The 20138-nt window shown below is 39.7% G+C and overlaps 1 protein-coding gene across 1 annotated transcript; it reads right to left on the reverse strand.

Annotated features, from left to right (window-relative positions):
- Nucleotides 1-432: 432 nt before the first annotated feature.
- stxbp3 (syntaxin binding protein 3) lies at nt 433-18738 on the reverse strand. Its single transcript, XM_080734961.1, has 19 exons — nt 18676-18738; nt 15708-15757; nt 15371-15452; nt 12976-13052; nt 12566-12638; nt 12330-12430; nt 11158-11303; nt 10430-10523; nt 9768-9892; nt 9524-9622; nt 9040-9097; nt 7653-7718; nt 6860-6940; nt 6459-6594; nt 5325-5431; nt 4757-4855; nt 1770-1855; nt 1515-1660; nt 433-1059 (listed from the first exon to the last, which is right to left on the reverse strand). Exons 1-19 carry the CDS (start codon nt 18719-18721, stop codon nt 956-958), a joined length of 1776 nt encoding a protein of 591 aa, XP_080591087.1. The 5' UTR covers nt 18722-18738; the 3' UTR covers nt 433-955.
- Nucleotides 18739-20138: the final 1400 nt, after the last annotated feature.

The raw sequence follows: 20138 nt of genomic DNA on the forward strand, positions 1-20138 counted from the left end.
CTGGAATCCTTAATTATTTGTTGTTATTTTTTTAATTGGAATCCTCAAATGTAACATTTTGATTTCATTTCAATTTAGTTATATACTCATGTTAAATGTATGAACCTACATACAAAAACAATGGACATAAAAAATACATTTTAATACTACTATACTAGAGCTACCAATATAGACTGATGGAATGAAAGCAGATAATGGTTGTAATTGTAACAGCTGAAATCAATAATATATCAGTATTCTGGTATTAACCTGCACGACGCATTAAGTGAAGGTGGGGACCGCATGTGGCCCCCGGGCCGCCAGCTGCCCATGTATGATGTATGGTGTTTGAATTATCCGTTTGAACTTGATTAAGACATTTTAAAGAATTGTTCATTTTAAAGCCAAGCATCAGACAATATTGAATCACTTCATCCATTTATTTGTCAGTAACTCAATTCAAGAAAAAGAAAATGTTAAAACACTCTGTATAATCATATTATGTGAACAACATATGAACAATGGTAAGAAAGGAGGAGGGGATGGTGTGGGAAGGTTCCAGTGCTTACATACAGTATGTACATTTCTCAGAGATCTTTCAATATGTAAGAACATGTGTGAGGATGAAGACAAACAAAGATAACATCAGACAGACTTTATACAATAACTGACAGGAAGAGTGTTAAACGGCAGGTGTCAATTCACTTTCAATTCAATCGATATGAAAATATAAATAGTCCACTTCCTAAATTAGATGATTTGAAAGAACACTGGCCCTGGGCCTGTTACAAACACCAGCAAAAATAAAGTATTACAATGACTACAGATGACTATAAGGTGAATTCCCTTCAGTTTTCCAGAGAGGAAGGTTGAGTGCACTGTACTGAGGGGTGGGAGTCAGTGGAGGGATTGGGGGATTGGAGGGGTGGGAGTCAGTGGAGGCACTGGGAAAGAATGACTTGGGAAAGCAGGCTCCTCAGGCGTTGCTCCTCTCGTCTATGGTAAACGACTCCACAGGGCCTTTGCTCAGGGCCTGGATGTCCTCCAGGAGACTGCTGGGAGTAACGATGTGGGATGACCCTAGAGTCAAAGAGATGTTTATTTACAATGTAATATGCATTCTTTACTATCACATGTAAAGTGTCATTTGTATCGTCGCCGTGCTTATTAATAACAACCAAGTATTGATGGGTAATGTGTTTCACCAGTTCACACATTACCGAGTATCTCCAGCAGGGGGTGTAATGCACCAGTAAAGGAGTTACACACAATGGGGCTTGCTGGTCAGGCATTACATTATTTAACAGGAAAGCTAATTGTGTGTGTGTGTGTGTGTGTGTGTGTGTGTGTGTGTGTGTGTGTGTGTGTGTGTGTGTGTGTGTGTGTGTGTGTGTGTGTGTGTGCGCGCGCATGTGTGCATGCACGTGTGCGTAAAAGGCAATTTGGGTGAAAGTGATGTACAAAGTTATGCACAGTTTATGCACGCAGGAAAAGAGCAGGTATATCTTTTCTAACCCTAGCCTACTTGTGCCCACCTATGATAACCTCACAGGATTTGACTGCCTGGGTGACCTGGTAGGCACAGCGCATCTCGGAATAGCACATCCCTCCAAGGATGAAGATGATGAGACGTGAGCCCCCACGGCGGTCGTCCCGTGCATCCTTATGCTTCTGTCTGGCACTACAGCATAGAGACAGGAGAACATACAGTGTTCCTTATTTGTTATTTTATCACTGGCAACTTTCAAAACAATTGATTTAATTATAAATTCAGAGCTTCAAAATCCTACCTGACAGCACCTGAACCGTTCCAGGCTGCAGGACATTCTGACTGGTGTGGCCATTCCTTGATGTCCAACTTGTTCTCTACTGCATCCTGGATGTGACACATCGCACAGACAATGCAATCAGTAGTAATATTATCTTGACATTTCCCATGTTTCATTCACATTCCATTTAGCTTTGCCACTATTCAATGGCCGATGAATGCAACCCATGATAAAAAGAAGAGACACTGTCCTGTATTACTCATCACAGTAACAGAATCTCATCACAAATGATCCACAAAGGATCTTGTATCTTCTTGAAGAAAATATGTAGAATAACTAACAATCTCTGATTCACAGTTCCCGTAAGGTCAGTCTCCTGTGAACAGGAAACAACGTTGCACAATGCACATGATCCACATGATCATTTTTTTATTCTCATTTATAACTCTTGTTATGATACTGAGCCTCTGTGCCTTGGACTCGAAATATTGAAAACTAAACGTAATCAAAAATCATAAATTGATCTTCTAGCCGAAGGTATTTATGTAAATCAGGTTGTCATCTTAAGAGGTTTTGATTTTTTGTTTTTGCCTCGTTGAGTAGCTCCTCAAATTACCTGACCCCATGGGAAAACAGTGTAGCCAATGCCAGGTCCACTTATTCTAAGCAACTGTGGGCTTGTTTTGCTGTAAAGTCTGTGTTTGTGTTTTTTTGGGCCTGTCTCTAAAGTGTAGCTGCTTATTTGGGCTTACTTCCTAAATGTTGTTTAAACCAGTATCTCAAACATTTTCATGTCACGGACCCCCCAAATTAATACGCATTCGGCCACAGACCACCATATGAAAACATGTTGTGCCAGTACAAGATTTGTGTTATGTTTCAAAAAAATATAAAAAATATTCTTTTGAAAATAGCAGATCTTGTAGATTGGCTATTTTCAAATAGCCGAAGTATACAGTGCTCATGTGGCCTATAGTCGCTTATTTTGGATCTTGTTTTCATAGACCTGGTTGCTTCCAAACACACTGCTGGATTTACTGGCTTGCCTTCTTCATTCAAGTTAAACTGATTTATATAATGCCATAATATAGAGATAGGAAAGACCATACTCTTACAGAGACCCAACAATTCAGCAAGCACTTAAGCGGCGGCGGCCAAGTAGCCTCGAGCAGAACCTGGCTCCAGGTGGGTCAGCCATCTGCCATGACTGGTTGGGTTGAGAGAGACCTAATTTCACATTGATGGTGCTTGCTGCCATCTCACATACTTCAAAAGAAACGTGATGGGAATGTTGTCCGGACTTCCCACACAATTCCCTGGACGAAGCTCCGCAGTGCTCAGCAATGCTCCTACACATGGATTGGGGCTCATGTTCACTGAGCAATAGCTCATATTACAAACTGAGTCAGGGTGGGTTCCTGCCTGGGACGTCACCGGCACGTCACGGCTGTTAGCTCTGTTCTTAAAGAGACCGAACCCCATTAACCAGCTGCTAATTTATTGTCAGGCACACCAGTGAAAAACAATGAATATGTTTATCAAAAGTAGAAATAGGAAGAAAAAAAATCCAAAATGTAGCACATCCAAAATTTCAAATCAATGGAGGACAAAGTACCCACACTTTTTTTATTGGCACACACCAATAAACGATACGCTTACGTACGTGTTTCGATTATGAGCCTTCATCAGAGCATGAATGAAAAGAAAATGTTTAGTCACACTTGACAGATTTACTGTGGCACTCTGGGGCCCGCTCAAGTGACACGAGACACGTTGCACAACACTTTTTGCAACAGCATACATTTTGTTCCAATCCCTCAGCGCCAGGGTTTGCTATACAGCTTTCAGGCCAAGGACCCCTTTGCTGAGAAAGATGTAGCAGGGACCCTCACTATATATATATATATATATATATATATATATATAGTATACAATTGTGTTGCAGACATTTTCATAGATGTCTTAGATAGACAGCGTAGACTTGTTTGACAGCACTGTCATCAGTGTATGTTGGATTAATGTATATTTTCAGATATTTAACCACTTGAACCGTCAATACTCTGCTATTCTTTTCCCTATTTCTACACAAACCCTCTTTGCCAGAAATAGACGATCTATAAGCTCAGTCATAACGCCCTGTAGATCTGCTATTTTTGGCTAATGTTCCACTCAGAATAGGGATGCTAGGGTTCAAGTGGTTAATGTAAAAAACATGATCTTATCAAACAAAGACTTGGCAGCCCCCCGGCCCCCTGTAGTAACTCCTAGGGTCCGCGACCCTAGGGGTCGCGGACCCCCTGTTGGAAGACCCCTGTATTACAGGGCCTTCATCATAGGATAGCACAGTAAAGAAAAGGATAATGCATAGTTGCATACATGCTCTGATTCTAGTTATCAGATGACCTAAATCTGATAACCCTTCTTTTGTGGCGTTTCAGTCTCACAGTCTCGTTCCTGGGTTTTCACATGGATGCCTTTCAGGGGGAAGTGAGTATAGCACAGTGACCTATATTGGGCTCTGAATGACAGACCCTTCCATCAGTGCCTACCCTGTCCCATATCCTGCCATAAACCCACTTAGCACCACCCAGGCCAGAACCTTGCTTCCTTGCTCCACCCAGAACCTATTATTTACTGTTATGTGACCGAGTTCAGACAGATCTAAATAGTATCAGGTGCTTCCTGTTGGAATATTCATGTGTAGGAATAAAATACAAGGAACTTACAATATAAACTAATTCCACAGTTTCCTCCGAAACTACTGCGGATGAAGGCAACACACAACTATCACTTGGTGGTAGGAGGGGAGCGCAACATCACAAAACAAAGATATGACCTGGATCAGAGATTTGTTTGAGTGAATTTGTGTTATTTTTGCAATGCTCAATAATTTCTTCTATTTATCGATATTACTTTTTACTACAATATCTAATACTACTATGGTGTGCGCGCTACACCATTTCACCTCCCATTGTGCCTTAAGTTCAGGTTACTTAATACCCACTGACCTCCATCACATCTTTGATGACTGGCGTCCACCTGGAGAGGTTGTACGTCTCCTCCTGGGATCGGTCCCTCCGGGTCGGCTTGCGTGAGAATAAACTTGGCTACAAGCAGAATAGTAGGGGGGGAGGAAAAAAGATTAAGCTGACAAAGAACTAACTAAAGGTCTAAGCTAGGGTCAGGGTATATTTAAATGGGATCAGGTCATCAGGATGCCAAATGATAGGAATGAAGTTGAAAGTGGTTACTTTTAAATTTAGGCCTAGAATTATTGAATGCTTTAACCAGTGAAAAATAGCAGATATACACTTATAGAATCGGGTCAAAATATTCAAAGATTTGCAAAAGTTTTCATGATTTAAAAAAAAATAGCAGATCTACAAGCTCGCAGCGCAGCTTGTATATCTGCTATTTTTTTTATATTTAAAGCATAAAATATTGCGTAATGTGTTCAGGCCTAAATGGGTTAATGTGTCATGTTTGGTCATTTTGCTTGGAAATTATCTTTGCAGTTTGATCACCTTCAAAAAGGTTAAATCAACCTATGAAGTTATGTTTTGATGTCACCCATACCGCTGAGATGATGGGAACACCCAGTTCTTTCCAGTTCAAGATAAACTCTTTGTCAGCCTCGATCTTTACATGCTGGATGAGTTTGTTCAAGTTCTCCTCAGTAGTTCCTGTTCGCAGCGTGCACACAAAGACAGAAGACAAAGACTGACATCTTTCTTCAGGAAGGAAAAGTAGTCCAAACAGACTATAATTTAAAATAATATATTTTAGGATGATGGGATTCTTCACTGCAAAAAGAAGAGGGAACCAATTTGTTAAGACATCAGTTGCTTTACTTTGAGTGCATGTTAATTCCTACTATCGGTGATCGGAAGTTGGACCCTTGAAAATTGGAGAAGTCTGTTACCCCCCGGTACAATAGGACTGAAAGCTGCAACATTGTAATATAGCATAAAAATCTGTTCAAACACTTTAACTCAGAAGTTCCAGGCTGCCCCCAGTCTCCATAGTTCATAGCTTCCATGTAATTCATAGTGCACGGATCGTGCACGCCCATGCATAAATCATGCACCACGTGCGTGCACACTGTTCACAGCTTTCAAACAAAAAAGTCCGCTTGGAAATCTGTTCAGGCATTCATGAGATAGCAGCCATTATGTTTTCTTCATCATATGTAAACAAACATGGCTGCCATGTTTGAAAGATGGGGTTGGTATGGGGGTTAAACATGCAATTTCGCGATTGCAATCATGACTAGTGGTTAGGAGGAGATCCAAAAATATTTTCTCAAAATGGCTGACAAATCGGGCAAATCGAGGTGTGGCAGTAAATGAGTTCAAAGGAGTAGTTCACCTAAACACTTATTTTCTTTCTTTTTTTTCCCACATTCCTAAGCAAAGCCAATATTTCAATGACCGGGTGGTTGCTTAGTAGGAGACTGTTTGAGTCTCCTAACGAATAGACTCCACCAGTCATCAAATTATTGGAAAATCCCCATGAATTCAAGGCTTCATGGGGTGTGTCATTGAAAATAAGTAACTTTTTGGGTGAACTACTGCTATTTAAAAGAGCCAATCTACAAGCTCTTTTTCCCCTTCATTTTAACAACAGTGTCAGTGTGCCAAATGCATATTTGGGGGTCCTTGATATGAAAGGGTTTGAGAACCACTGCTCTAGAAGGCAGGTGAGGCCTACCGTTGAGGCTGAAGATATAGAGCAGCACAGCTCTGATCTTGTCGTAGGTGCTGTTATCGTGGAGAAGCACAGGAAGCAGGGTCCGCATGGAGTCCTTCACCTTCACCCCATCCACATCTAAACCCACCGCCAGGTCCTACACAGGAGCACACACAGGATTTATCTTTGTCATCACATGGCATGGGATAACATTTGCCCCTATGTGTCTGTTTTGTCCTACTTTACTATGTTTCCAAAATCATTTTGAGATAGATTTCTGCTCCTGATACTGCCAGGAGAATCTATGTTGTTAGGTTCTGTTTACCGTAAAGAGTGAGAGTGTGTGTGTGTGTGTGTGTGTGTGTGTGTGTGTGTGTGTGTGTGTGTGTGTGTGTGTGTGCTTGCGTTTTTAACTAACAGACCTGTTCAGCTTTGCAGAGCTTCTCGACTTTCTCCGTGAATATTTTCATGCAGTCCTCAGCCAGGTGCAGATGAACAGTTTTCTATGGTTCAGACAGATGCCAGAGGACATACAATATCAGCCAGAATGTTAATAACATATCAAACCTCCTCTGAAATAATGGACCACAGTGGAGGATAACAATTTTGTCCACCAATAGTAGAACTGTTAGGTCGGAATAATATTTGCTTTTCTGGCACATATAAAGTACAATTTGTATGCAACAGTAGAATACTATAATACATGAAACATGAAAAGCTACTTTAGCAGTGATGCGAGAGCCAAATCCATAGTCAATGACTAAAACTAAAAAGTAAAAAACCTAAGTTAGATTACCTGTATACCTTCAATAGAAATAAGTACTCAGAACAGATTTACATCAGCCTTTGGTTTACATTTAAACCAAAGGCTACAGTATCTGACTTGCTCAATTTCTGAGATGTGTTAAATATGTAATTCATGAGTAAAATAATGTATTTACTGTTGGGACAGTAAATTCAATGATGTCACTGGAAAACTAACAGTAACTAACACTACAGTATGTACTATAACACTAACCCCTTACAGCAGTTCATATAGTGATTTTCCATTCAACAGATTCAGATTTCAAGTTCAACACCACCCGACATTAGCCTAGGCCTTAGAGGCACTGTACTGTACATATCCAGATCTTGATCCTGATCCAGATGAGATCACAACGGCCGTGTATGGATACACACCCAGACAGAATCTAGCTGCCACATGACACCACATACCTGGGCCACCTGTTTGCGGAAGGCAGGCATCTTCTTCATCAGCTGATTTAGACCACTTATTGTCATCTGTAAAATCAATGACATTACAGTATGTTGGCAAGGGAAGAATTAAAGAGTTGACTCGGTACATAAATGATAAGGCAATGATTCATGTACAATAGTCTGAGAGAACCGAATTGGAGCCTACAGGAAGAAAAGTAAAGAAAAGAAAACATTATTTTGACAATAGCAGTCATATTCAACATGTTGGTGTATTTTTCATGGCCTTGCCAAGGGTGAAGTAATACAAAACAAATCTAAATCTCAGCTCCATATGGAATTTAACACATCGGACGCCCACGTGGTTTTGATGTCTTAATTTGCTGGTGCCCATGGCAACGCGTCAAACGCGTCATTTTACCTACCGGCGAGAGTACTGGCGAGAAAAGTAATCCGAGTAAATGTAATCCGAGTATGTCCTGTTTATTTCGCGAAAAACTTTTCTTTCAGTCAGGACCGTTTTTTATCATTTCTAAGCCACAGTGTTTGTGTTACGGCATGTAGAAGAGGCTGCCGTTTTGAGAAAAACATGAAAAAAGGAAGAGAATCCGGAGAAAACAGCATTTTTGTGCAGCCGCTAAACAGGAAGTCAACGAGACACACAGCACGTCCGGGTGACGTAATTGCGCGCTGCATGTTGGGAAATGGAGTTTGTTTCATCACCGCGGTAGCCAAGTGCAGTAGCTACAGTACAGTATAGTTTACTGTACAACGCTTCAAACGCGTCGTGGGCCTCTAGCGACATCAAAGAAATTGACTTGTAGACACCACGTGGGCATCCGATGTGTTAATAGTACCTTTAAGTACCTTAGGGTGAATATAGCGACTGCAGTCGTTAAAAAGGCCCAACCACGCCTGTATGCCTCAGGGGCGTCTAAAGAATCGGCCTGACAACCTGCCTGCACCCTATCAAGACCTTCTACAGAGACACAATGGAGAGCCTCCTGATGGGCAGCGGTACGGACAGAGACCGCAAGGCTCTGAGGAGGGTTGTTCACACTGCAGAGAACATCATCGGTGTCTGGAGGACCTCTACATATACTGTACATGTAGTGATGCCTCAACAGATCCCTGAGGACCATTAAAGACACCTCCCACCCCTGTAAAAACCTCTACAGAGGTTAAAAAAAGCCTATATGTTGCTCTAATTTTATAGGTTTTTAGGTGATGTTGTCAATATATTTTTTATGAAGCTTCTTAGCGATCTACTACAGCACAGACAAGATATTAAAAACCAAAAGATATCAGCCATCTTCAACATTTTGGATTCTTATGACCTTGTCCAGGATTAATTAAATACATGAAAATCTAAATCTTACAGAATATTGAAATGGGCTCTGCACAATACCTTTGAATCTGGCTGAGTCGCGTTTGCAGATATTTCCTTCACAAGCTTGGGAATTTGCCTGTTGTAAGTAACAAAGACAAAAGGAAGAAAATGAGGCGTGTGGGGTTCAAGATGGATGTGAAATTGTGCCGCCAAACACTGCTAAGACGGTGAAATATTGTGTCTTTCACAAACAAACATTAAACAGATGAACTTTTCATTGTTCAGATGAACTTTTCTTAAAAAACATGTTTATCGTCGCTGTCTGGCCAAAACCATCCAACTTTTTTCAGTTTGTATTATTGAAAAGTAGTAAAAAGCACTTTGGCCAAAACCTCCCAACTCCACTTGAGCTGGATGTTTTTTCATTTTCTGAAAAATTTACATTTTAGAGCAGCAGAGTTATGTAAGATGTAAGTTGACTTGAAAAAGCTCTGCATACTGTATACAGCTGCCTCAAGCTACCAGAATCCAATAAGTATGACATCAGATTACTGAAACTTACGCTGTGACTTCAGCAATGTGGCTGTGTCTCAGTTTAACCCAGAGTACATCTTCCTCATTCAGCAAGGCCTCTTTCTCCGAGCCATCTTTACCCTTATACCTAAACACACACAAGACAACATTTGGTTTGAGCATGCTGTTTGAATTTGAAAACCTAATCTCTCATATAATGTGAGCATAGATATTGTGTAGTTAGCCTGTGTTACATCTTGACATAAGTACATAGAAATACAGCTAGCATGTACTTGTAGGTGTTGTTCTGGATTGGAATAAGGTCGTAGGCCATTGCCTGGTAGGTCAGTTCATGTAGGATAGGGCTGACAGGGTCGAAGCCTCTCTCGACTATCAGCAGCTGAGCTTGGGTCTTTGCCTGATGGACAGCAAAGACACAAAAGATGAGAAAATATGGCTATAAAGCTAACAACAAGGACACAAAGCCACTCCTAGAACCAGTGTCTAACCTTTCAACATGACACAACGTGACAGGTCACTGGGTCTTTGCCTGATGGACGGCAAAGACACAAAAGAAGAGAAAATACAGCTATAAAGCCAACTACAAGGACACAAAGGCACTCCTAGAACCAGTGTCTAACTTTTCAACATGACACAACTTGACAGGTCACAGGTAAAGTGCAATAACAATGAAACCACTCAGTGCACGTTAGCTCCATAGGGAATATCATAACTCTTTATATAGTGGAGTATACAGTGGAAAAGACTAGAATTTATGAAGTGTGTTTGTTGATCAGTTATATCATATGTCCATTGATAAAGACTGTCGTTGTCCACTACTAGACTTAGGTCATCTGACCTTTGGTATTTTTTATTTTTATTTTTTTTTAAACAACATGGTTCCATTACTAAGCCCTTGTTTATTTTGTCGATATTATCTCAAGAGGTACCTCACCTTCTTCTTGCCCGTGCCACTGTCATCCAGCTCGTAGTGTCTAGCCAGTCTGTTGTCCACCAGTTCTGCCAGTTGTTTGGAATTGTCCATGTTGCTGTCGATAGTAATCAATCAAGTTATTAAGCACAAGTCATAAATAAAGACAATACCAATTCTGCTATCTGACAGTATGTTGATTACCAGTACCACCAATACCGAAATCAAATGTCAAGTACTCAATTCAGCATGTCAAATGAAAGCAAAGTGAGCAGATTTTAGGAGTACTTGTCTTCAATTTTGAAAAATGAATCTCAAGGAGTCCTGATTGACTTGATTATAGTGGTCTCTAATTACACTGTAAGACAGTGACAAAAGGCTAGATATGGAGTAATATAAAAGATTAATAACTTAACTAAGCATCTTCACTCTCATCTTCTCAAATTACTGAAACAAAATATATATTTCAAGTTGAATAATATAAATCCCAATAATTTAACCTTGCGCTACTTCTTGATTTACTGTCTATAGTCAAATTGTTGGATCATTTGACTTTTCGTCTAATCTAATGCAGAAAAAGGGACCTGTAAGCAAAAGTCTTAATTTGGCAAAGCAAGATACTGAGCCTTTACTTTGGCAATATTTATATAATCCATTCTGTACGGTTCCAGTAAGTTTCGGTTTCTGAAAAGGTCTCAATCTGCTTGGGGGACTGATCTGTAAACCGAGACTGTGGCTTTTCTCTGGCTTACTTCTTGTATCTGACCCCTGGGTACTCGTCAAGTGTAGCACAGAGTGTCACGATCTGGTCTGCAAGGGTCTCCAGTGTCTTCCCTTTGTCCTGACTTTGGGGCCTGTAGATGCTCCGGAAAGCCCCTGGATTATCACATGTGAACACCTGAAATGGAATGGTTTTAAAGTTACTTTTGATTGACTGAACAATTTATACATTTTATTTTGTTTTAACTGAACAATTGATACATTGTATTTTATTTTAAATTGATTTTATTTTAAATGGATTTAGCCTAGTGCTCTGATCTAGAGCGCACTATGGATGGAAATAACTGTTACGAATTGCTGTGATTGCATGTGGTTATGTAATAATGATGATACAGAATGCGAGACAACAAGACCAAGTCAAGCTAGAGGGCCAGTTCTCTTTTTCCTTTTGCTTGGAACCAAGAACTCAAGAGATCAGTTTGTCATTGTCATGGATTCCAGTGGTTTCAGGCAGTAACACTGATGTCATGTTTAGTAAAAGAATTATGCAAGAATGAGAAATGTTTTCCCATTCTGATTTTGTATTTTTCCAAGCCTAAAGCAATCATGAAAAACTATTTCATGAACAAAAAATCCTGCACACTTGCTCGGGATGTTTTCGCTCATGAAATAGTTTTTCATGATTGCTTCAGTTTTCACTGTCCAACGCATCTGCATCCGAATTAAGTGGATGTGTGAATACTTCCTTTATATATTTATCCAAGTTACCAAATTTGTGAGAACTCACTTCCATTTCTCATTCTTAGTACACAGGTCAAATTGTATTCAACAACAATCATGCTTCTTTTTATGAATAATCTTCTTATTCCATTATGACTAATGCAGAAAATGTAATAACAGCTTCCAGTTTTTGGTTATGCAGTTTCCAGTAGGGAGTAACCATAATGACACAGGCCTACTGTCTGTCACACCATTTACATGTAGTAGGTTAAGACTAGAGCAGCCAACACCCTTGTCAGCACTTCCCACCACACAGTAAATACTGACCTAAATCAGGTGTTACTCTATACCATTTCACAGTCAAGTATATTAACTTACATGAATACATAATTATCTATTGACAACATTTGGCAAGAACTGACTAACTAAGCAAGTCATCAGAAAGTTAACACGGAGGAAGAGCACAGTTGACAAACAAACGTACTTGTGCCTCCTGTGGCAGAAAGGAAATGTTTATTTCCTTACAGACGCGTATATACTTTGCACAGGACTGCTTCATCTTGTTGAACAGCTCATCTGGGCAGTCTGTTTGAAAAAATTAAAAAAAGGATGCATGTGAAATTCTATCAACACACTCAGAGCTTCAATGTCCATCACAGCAGTTTCCCATGTGTTTGTCCAACATAAATCTCACTTTCCCTCTTGATGTTATTTACTTACAGTCAGTGAAATAAACGTAGGCTGCTTTATACTTGGGTTTGACCTTGAAGTCTTTAATAAAGGCATCCACACACTACAAAGAGACAAGAAAGAGACAAGAGATATCAAACCAGTAATAATGATAAAAAAAATAAATCAATTTAAATGTGACACTAGAAAACTAGTTTTGCAATAACAGAGAGTATGCGCATGCATAAAGTGAATGGCAAATTGAGTGGCAGAGTGAGTTTAACGTTGTTTATTGCAATCAGATGGGACTTTTCTGTTTGGATGTATGGGCTGTCAAGGCCAGAAAGTAGTTTTTTGCCCCTCAGTAGGCGTTCCCGCATAACTTCCGGGTATGATGATTGATGTCACGTGCATACCCTCTATATGGAACATGGTTGTAAAAAAAAAACATAATATAAAACCTCGGTAGTTGGTGACATGAAGTAAATAGCCTTCATTTCTGGAACAGGTTCTCTGCTTTTGTACAGGTCCTCCACAACTTAAAGAAAAAAAAAGGAACAATTGGGCATTCAAGGGGCATCAAGTAATAAATGTAAATAATTACATGTAGTAAGGGGATATCTTAAAAAGTCCTGGAATAAATCCATTGCAAGCATTTGTTTTGCATAAAAAAACATTCCTTGGGGTAAAGGCGGCTCCCACAAAACTGTGAAAAGTGATGACTCATCACTAAACCATAGTTTTTTTGGGCTGTTTTTTTGGCCAAGGAATGTTTTTTGTGCCAAACAGATGCTTGCAATGGATTCAGAATCACGAAAAAACTCTAGTTTGACCCCTCACATGCTACTTAAAGCAGATTTATTTTGGTGTGTTTTATCCTGTATGTAAGCAATTTACCCCGAGTGAGAGGACATTATGCTCTGATAATGTCCTGTTAGGGTGTTATCGGACGAGGCGAAGCCGATTCCGATAACACCCTAACACAGGACATTATCAGAGCATAATGTCCGACCCCGAGTGGTAAATAGCTTTTCTACCACTTTTTCCCTTATACATTAAACACATAGTTGTAACTTGCAAGGATCTTAAGTTACAATCATTATTGCCTATAAAACTTCCGCGAGACAGCAGATAGTTCCACCAACAACATCTTCTACTCACCAACAGATGGCGCCAACTCCATACTAATCCATGCGTCTAGCTTACAGCTAAGCTAACGTCAGTTAAAAGCACCGTTCCGGCCGTAAATAGAGGCTGTTCGCTTCCAGAAAGGCATAGGTTCAGAGAAAAGGGGCTTTAAAGTTGGCGGATTGCATTGGATCCAAATAAATCGGCGACGATAGTACGCACGTTAGTAAACATAGGACCGCTGCGACCTTCATTTGTTGGTTGGGGGAAAGGTGTTCCGACTACCTCCTGAAGTCCCCGGATGTACACTGAGGCGCATTGATCTCGGACACACAACTTTGCGGCAGTTGTCCTCTCATAACCTCCGGAATTTAGCCAATCAGAATCCAGTATTTGAACACGTGACTCGAAAAAGTGGTAGAAAGTTAATTTAATAAGACCCCAACTTTCATCAGCTGTCAAGGATTCTCCTAGGGAAACTGAATTTCAGTCTTTGTGAGATGCGTTACTAGAGACCTTTACAAACACATTGGTGAAGACATTTTTTGGTAAGGAATTTATTCCAGGATTTGACACTATTTCTGAAGATATCCCCTTACTAATGATATTTAAGCCAATATAAACATAGGCGTGTTAATTTGTATTTCCATATGACATAACCCATCTGTCTCTGTCATCATGGCCTCAACTGTATTTTTGTGTTAAAACTTCGATCACGTTTTTTGGGGTTGATCCCGATCATTTTTTCATGATCTGCCGATATAGATACCGACTTATTTTCAAAGGACAATATTTAACCTTTGCTACTACAGTATCTGTCTCGTTTGAATGGTCATACCATACCATATTTAGGACACTAATTTGTAACTTAGTTTGCCCTTTATTAAACAACCATTAACCTTACCTCACTCACCCCTTGAATAGGAGGGAGCTCCAAATATTATTCAGCACAATAGTATATCAGCTTTATGCTTCAATATTAGACAAAGTGTTGAATGAAGAGAGGGTTAAATGCTACAACAGTAACTAAACAAAAATATAGTACAAACGAAAAAATCTTAACCTAGACCACCTGAAACAGTAGTAGTAGCTTTTTAATTGAAGATCGGTTTTCCGTATCTGTGAATTTGGCAACGGCCGATCGAGTCATTAGGAGCTAAAATCGGCCGATTTAAATCGGCCACAGATCGATCAGAGCAGAGTGTATTGTGTCAAACATTTTGGTTTTATCTTTGCATATTACCAGCTATATTTGCCTGTAGGATAATAGCTTCAAATAAACAAATATATATATATATATATATATATATATATATATATATGTGTGTGTGGATAAAAAATCAATAAACATAAAAAACTAAAAAAACAACAAATATCGCAGTTTCTCCTGTGTGACCTAAGCATGGTCTTTGCCTAAAGGCCCATTCCCACTGGGCCAGATAACAGATATCTGGAGATATTTCTCCAGATATTTCTCAATGCAAAGTGGATGGTAGATACAGATAAAAAAAATGTTTTGCCACAGATAAAAGTATCTGTGGCAAATATCTGTGGTATATATTTTTTTTATCTGTATCTACCATCCACTTTGAATGGAAAAATATCTGGAGAAATATCTCCAGATATCTGTTATCTGGCCCAGTGGGAATGGGCCTTAACACTGACTGCATAGCCTTGCTGTGTAAAACATGCGTCATGACATCATATCAAACAAAATGTAATGCTTACTTGTGATTCCCTCTGACATAAGATCGGACATTTTGCAACATGATGAGAGGAGCTTGGTGGTGAAGGAGTCCAGAATTAATATCTATGGAGGAGATGAATGTAGATGAGCCATATCTTAAAACCTATAACATTTGCTGGAGCTCACTTTTGGTAATCAAACACATTGTAACATTTACATTTAAATTACTCTTAAGCTCAGAAAATCTTTTTCCATTCAGGTACCTGGCAAAAAATGTGATCTCTGTAACATGTTATACTCTTCTACTTATGCTGTGTATAGTGTATATTTGGAATTGATCACAACATTTAGGTGAAATGCATGAGATCACAGGCCTACCTTCCATACTTCAGACTTTTTGCAATCTGCAATGATTGTTTCCTTTAATCCTAAAATAAAGAAAACCATTGCAAATAACAATCAAATATTCTGTATTGGATGCACAGGCCATTCATACCGCATCTACAATACGGTAGTTGTGTGGTTTGCATTAGAAAGTCACAACAGGTTCACAACACGATTAATTTGTCATTATCTGAGACTGAAACCATTCTGTTTTACACTATACCATGCTCACAAAAACATTAAACAAAGAACTTATCAGCAATAGCTGTACAGAACTGGTTCACAGCAGATCACTCGCCTTAGTTTGGACCGATGCAGACAATTCTGAATCTACTTAATGACTTACTAAAGCGCTTTACAATGTGCATTACATTCACCCATTCACACACCGATGGCAGATGAAACTATGCAAGGTACCAGCCAGCTCATGGGGGCTCAGTGTTTTGCTCAACGTCACTTTGACAACAAGCCAGGGGGAGCGGACTTCCAAGCGGGCACCCTCGCTACCTCCTGAACAGACGTATCAGTGATGTCAGTCAGCCAACCGTAGGTGGCGGTATCAGTGAAGTCAGAAATCCGAGCGCTGTTTCACCTGTTTATGCCCATTTATGGTGTTCCATGTCCAGGCCAGTATGTGACGTCAGTACTAGACTAGTCTTTGCCCGGGGGGGTGTGCAGTGCAGTATATGAGGGATTGAATGTAGGAGTCTCAGAAGTAATGGTGGATAACCCAGACGTATCTAGTTATCTGGGTGAGGTAGTGCTCTAGGCTACAGAAAGTGACTTTGCTCCGACCAACAGCATCCTCAGGTTATAAGAATACACTTTATATGAAGTTACTAACTTATATAGATAAGTGCCCTAAGAAAGTTACAGAAAATAAGAATGTGTGCAAAAAGTGCAGGGTGAAGTAAAAGAGAATCAACAAGTTATTATGGAAAGGCCTTTCCATGAGTACAAAGCTATTTGTTTTAAATAATAAAATGTTATTTCTTAACCAATCTGTATGTTAAGTAGTATGTGGTTGGAGGTTGGTTGGAGTGGTCTCCTCATACTCTGTAGACCCGGGTTGTCGGGCAAGCCCCCAGAACCACGGTAGAATGTTGAAGCAGCCAGCAGCCTACAGACCAAAGCTGGAACTGCAGGCGGGTGAACTACTGTACATGCACGAGCAAAAGAGCACACGCTGGGGTCTGCCATTCATGGGCTGTAGTCCTAAACGGCCATGTTGAGGACCAACACAGGTGTTTCCATTTGTCTGATTGGCATAGAACTATTGTTCTAATCTACACCAATCAGAACACCTGTGTTGGTCCTCAACATGGCCGCTGTAGGACTACAAATGCAACCAATGATGCAACCCATGAATAGGGTTCAATGGACGTAGTTCAACGTTCGTGGCGTAAGACATTCGTCGACGTAAGAAAAATTGGCTTATCCAGATAAGCCAATTCCCCCACAATGCACCTGGATTCCCCTCCAAGCGCGCAAATCTGCGCAGTCCAAGTGAACACAGCAGAACGCTCCCTGGTTCTGGTTCAGCCAATCACAAGCTTCCACGGGCGGGTCTTAACTGAACCCAACCAGTGTTTTATACATGCCACACACGCGCTTCTAACGCCACTAAGCAACTTGCATTGAAATGAATAGCTGGGGTGGGGCTGTCCACCCTCTATTTATATGGTATCGGGTAGGACAACTACTGGTTGACTTCCTGAAGCTCATAATCGCAACATCTCCCAAATTGCCTGCAGCAGAAATGTCTTCTGCAGGAGACCCCGGTTGAATCCCGGGTTAGGGCATACAAGTTATCATGGTGGAAAGTAAATAAGTACATTTACTTAAGTACAATTTTGAAGTACTTGTACTTTACCCTCCCCTGCCCCTTCTTCGTATATACTTCCTGTTTGCCTTACTGTTCCTTGTTCTTTCTTATTTTTTCTGACTATATCTACTGCATAGTACTGTGTTTGTATATACTTCCTGTTTGCCTTACTGTTCCTTGTTCTTTCTTATTTCTTTTTACTATATCTACTGCATAGTACTGTGTTCTATTCGTCTGTCATTCAATGTTATATAGATACTTTAATGGTGTCCTGTGGAAATAAGCTTTAATAGTCTTTTCTAGGATCTCCTTTTATGGACCTTGTACCAGTGAACTGTACCGTCATGAAACTGTACCTTTTCCTATGCAAACTTCTAATAAAGTCTTCAATCAATCAAACATGAGTAGCCTATTTCCAATTTTCTATACTTTTACTATAGGCCTACATCTCGGATCCAAATAGGCCTATTGCACTTATACGCCACTACATTTATTTGAAAACTTTAGTTAGATACTTGCAGATATAAATTATAATATTATCAAGCATACATAAACCACTTTTATAGCCCTATTTTATAAGTTGGCTGTTTGAAAATATCCAATTGTGAGCTTGTAGATCGGCTATTCTCAACCATTTTAGTACTTTGGTATTTAGATTTTGATGTGACACTTTAATACTTTTACTAAGTACAATTTCGGACTTGTACTTGCAACAGAGTATTTCTACATAGCACTGTTGATACTTTTACTTGAGTAAAACATTTTGAGTACTTTTTCCACCACTGACGGAAACCAAACGACACCCAGTGTGTGTCATCCACAAACAACAGCCACTGTCCAATGTCCACTACGAGGATGTGACCGAGAATATGGAGGAAAACAAACTACACACTACTGTAGTTGAAGTACTTCACGGCACTTTACTCGTTATTTTGTAAACTATTTTATTATCGTAGCCGTAAAATAGTGAAATCAAACCTATGTGACTGACTGACTGACATTCCAACAATCCCAAGTCACAAAGAAGGGGAAAACACACACACAACAGCTCCGATCATAAGAAACAACACAAATGAGATAGTGAGACACACGCTAACTGTTACGTCTATTAGTTACAGCATCGATCAGTTAACTTACTTTGCCAAACAACTTTCTTAAGCCCATGATCGGCACCAGTTGCCATCTTGACTTTTTTCTCTTTTTCTGCTGCGCCTCTTCCTGTCCCGTTCCTGTGCGTTCTACGTCATCGAAGACGTCAACGTCAACAGTGTGCGACAGAGGTCAGTTGTAGTTTTTATGCTTTCATTCCCCCTTTTCTTTATAATGTTAACTTCCATGCCTTTGTTGGTCCTTCCGTTGTTCTATTATTCTTGTGTGTGTGTGTGTGTGTGTGTGTGTGTGTGTGTGTGTGTGTGTGTGTGTGTGTGTGTGTGTGTGTGTGTGTGTGTGTGTGTGTGTGTGTGTGCTGTATGTATGTATGTATGTATGTATGTATGTATATTAGCCCTGAATACATGACTATCATATCATGTATATGATAGTCATGTATTCAGGGCTAGTATGTATGTATATTCGGTTCGATATTTTGGTGTCACGGTTCGATACTTTTTCGATAGAAAAAACAAACAGAAGTGTCCTTGATTTATAAATTTATTTTTATAACTACATATTTTTTTGTTTTAACTTTGAACAATACAGTACCCAACCTCTAGGGTAGTGGTTCTCTAAGTGGGCTCTGCGGACCCCTAGGGGTCCTTGAGGGGGTTCCAGGTGAATGTGGAGTGGTATTGTATTGTATTGTTCGGTATAGTACAGGGTCATTCGGTTCGGTACACCCTCGTATTGAACGATTCGATACAGGTACAAGTATTGTTGCACCCTTAATATATATATATAAATAAATAAATAAATATATATATATATATATATATATATATATATATATATATATATATATATATATATATATATATATATATTCTTCTTCTTCTTCTTTTTTTGCATTCTCAAATAGATTTGTGTCTCCATCCGGAATCAATGGCGGTACATTTTTTTTATTGAACTCAAATCTCCATGGGGTGAGTAATCGATAGGAAAAACAAGTCATTTGGGGGGGTGAACTATTCCTTTAAACAAGCTATAGCATAGTGTCATAATTGTAAACAATGAGAGTTAATTATTATTATATCTTTTTTATTATAATGTTGTTTATTCCATTGTTTTGTTTGAGGATTGCACGGCTGGATAAACCAGTCACGCTTGTTTCCAATTCAGATTGATGTTTTCTTGCCCCCTCATAGGTATCATGCCCAGAACATTACACAGGTATTATCTTGCACAAGCCCCAAAGCTCCAGTTCTGTCTGTAGGTGATTGGTTGTTTGCCAGTGGGAGGGGGCAGGTGCAGGTATTTTAGCCAGCACAGACAACAGAGCTGCTGAAGAAAAGAAGTAACATATATTAAGTGTAAGAACCAGCACAATTCAAACAGGAGAGACAAGACGTGGAGAATGGGTGTTATGAAGTGCTTTATGATTTTTGCCCTACTGGGCATAGGCTCACAGGTAAAGTAATAACTTTCTTTTTGTCTTAATTTATATA

The sequence above is a fragment of the Nannobrachium achirus genome (genome assembly GCF_963921795.1).
Source record: "Nannobrachium achirus genome assembly, chromosome: 1".
NCBI classification, from domain to species: domain Eukaryota; kingdom Metazoa; phylum Chordata; class Actinopteri; order Myctophiformes; family Myctophidae; genus Nannobrachium; species Nannobrachium achirus.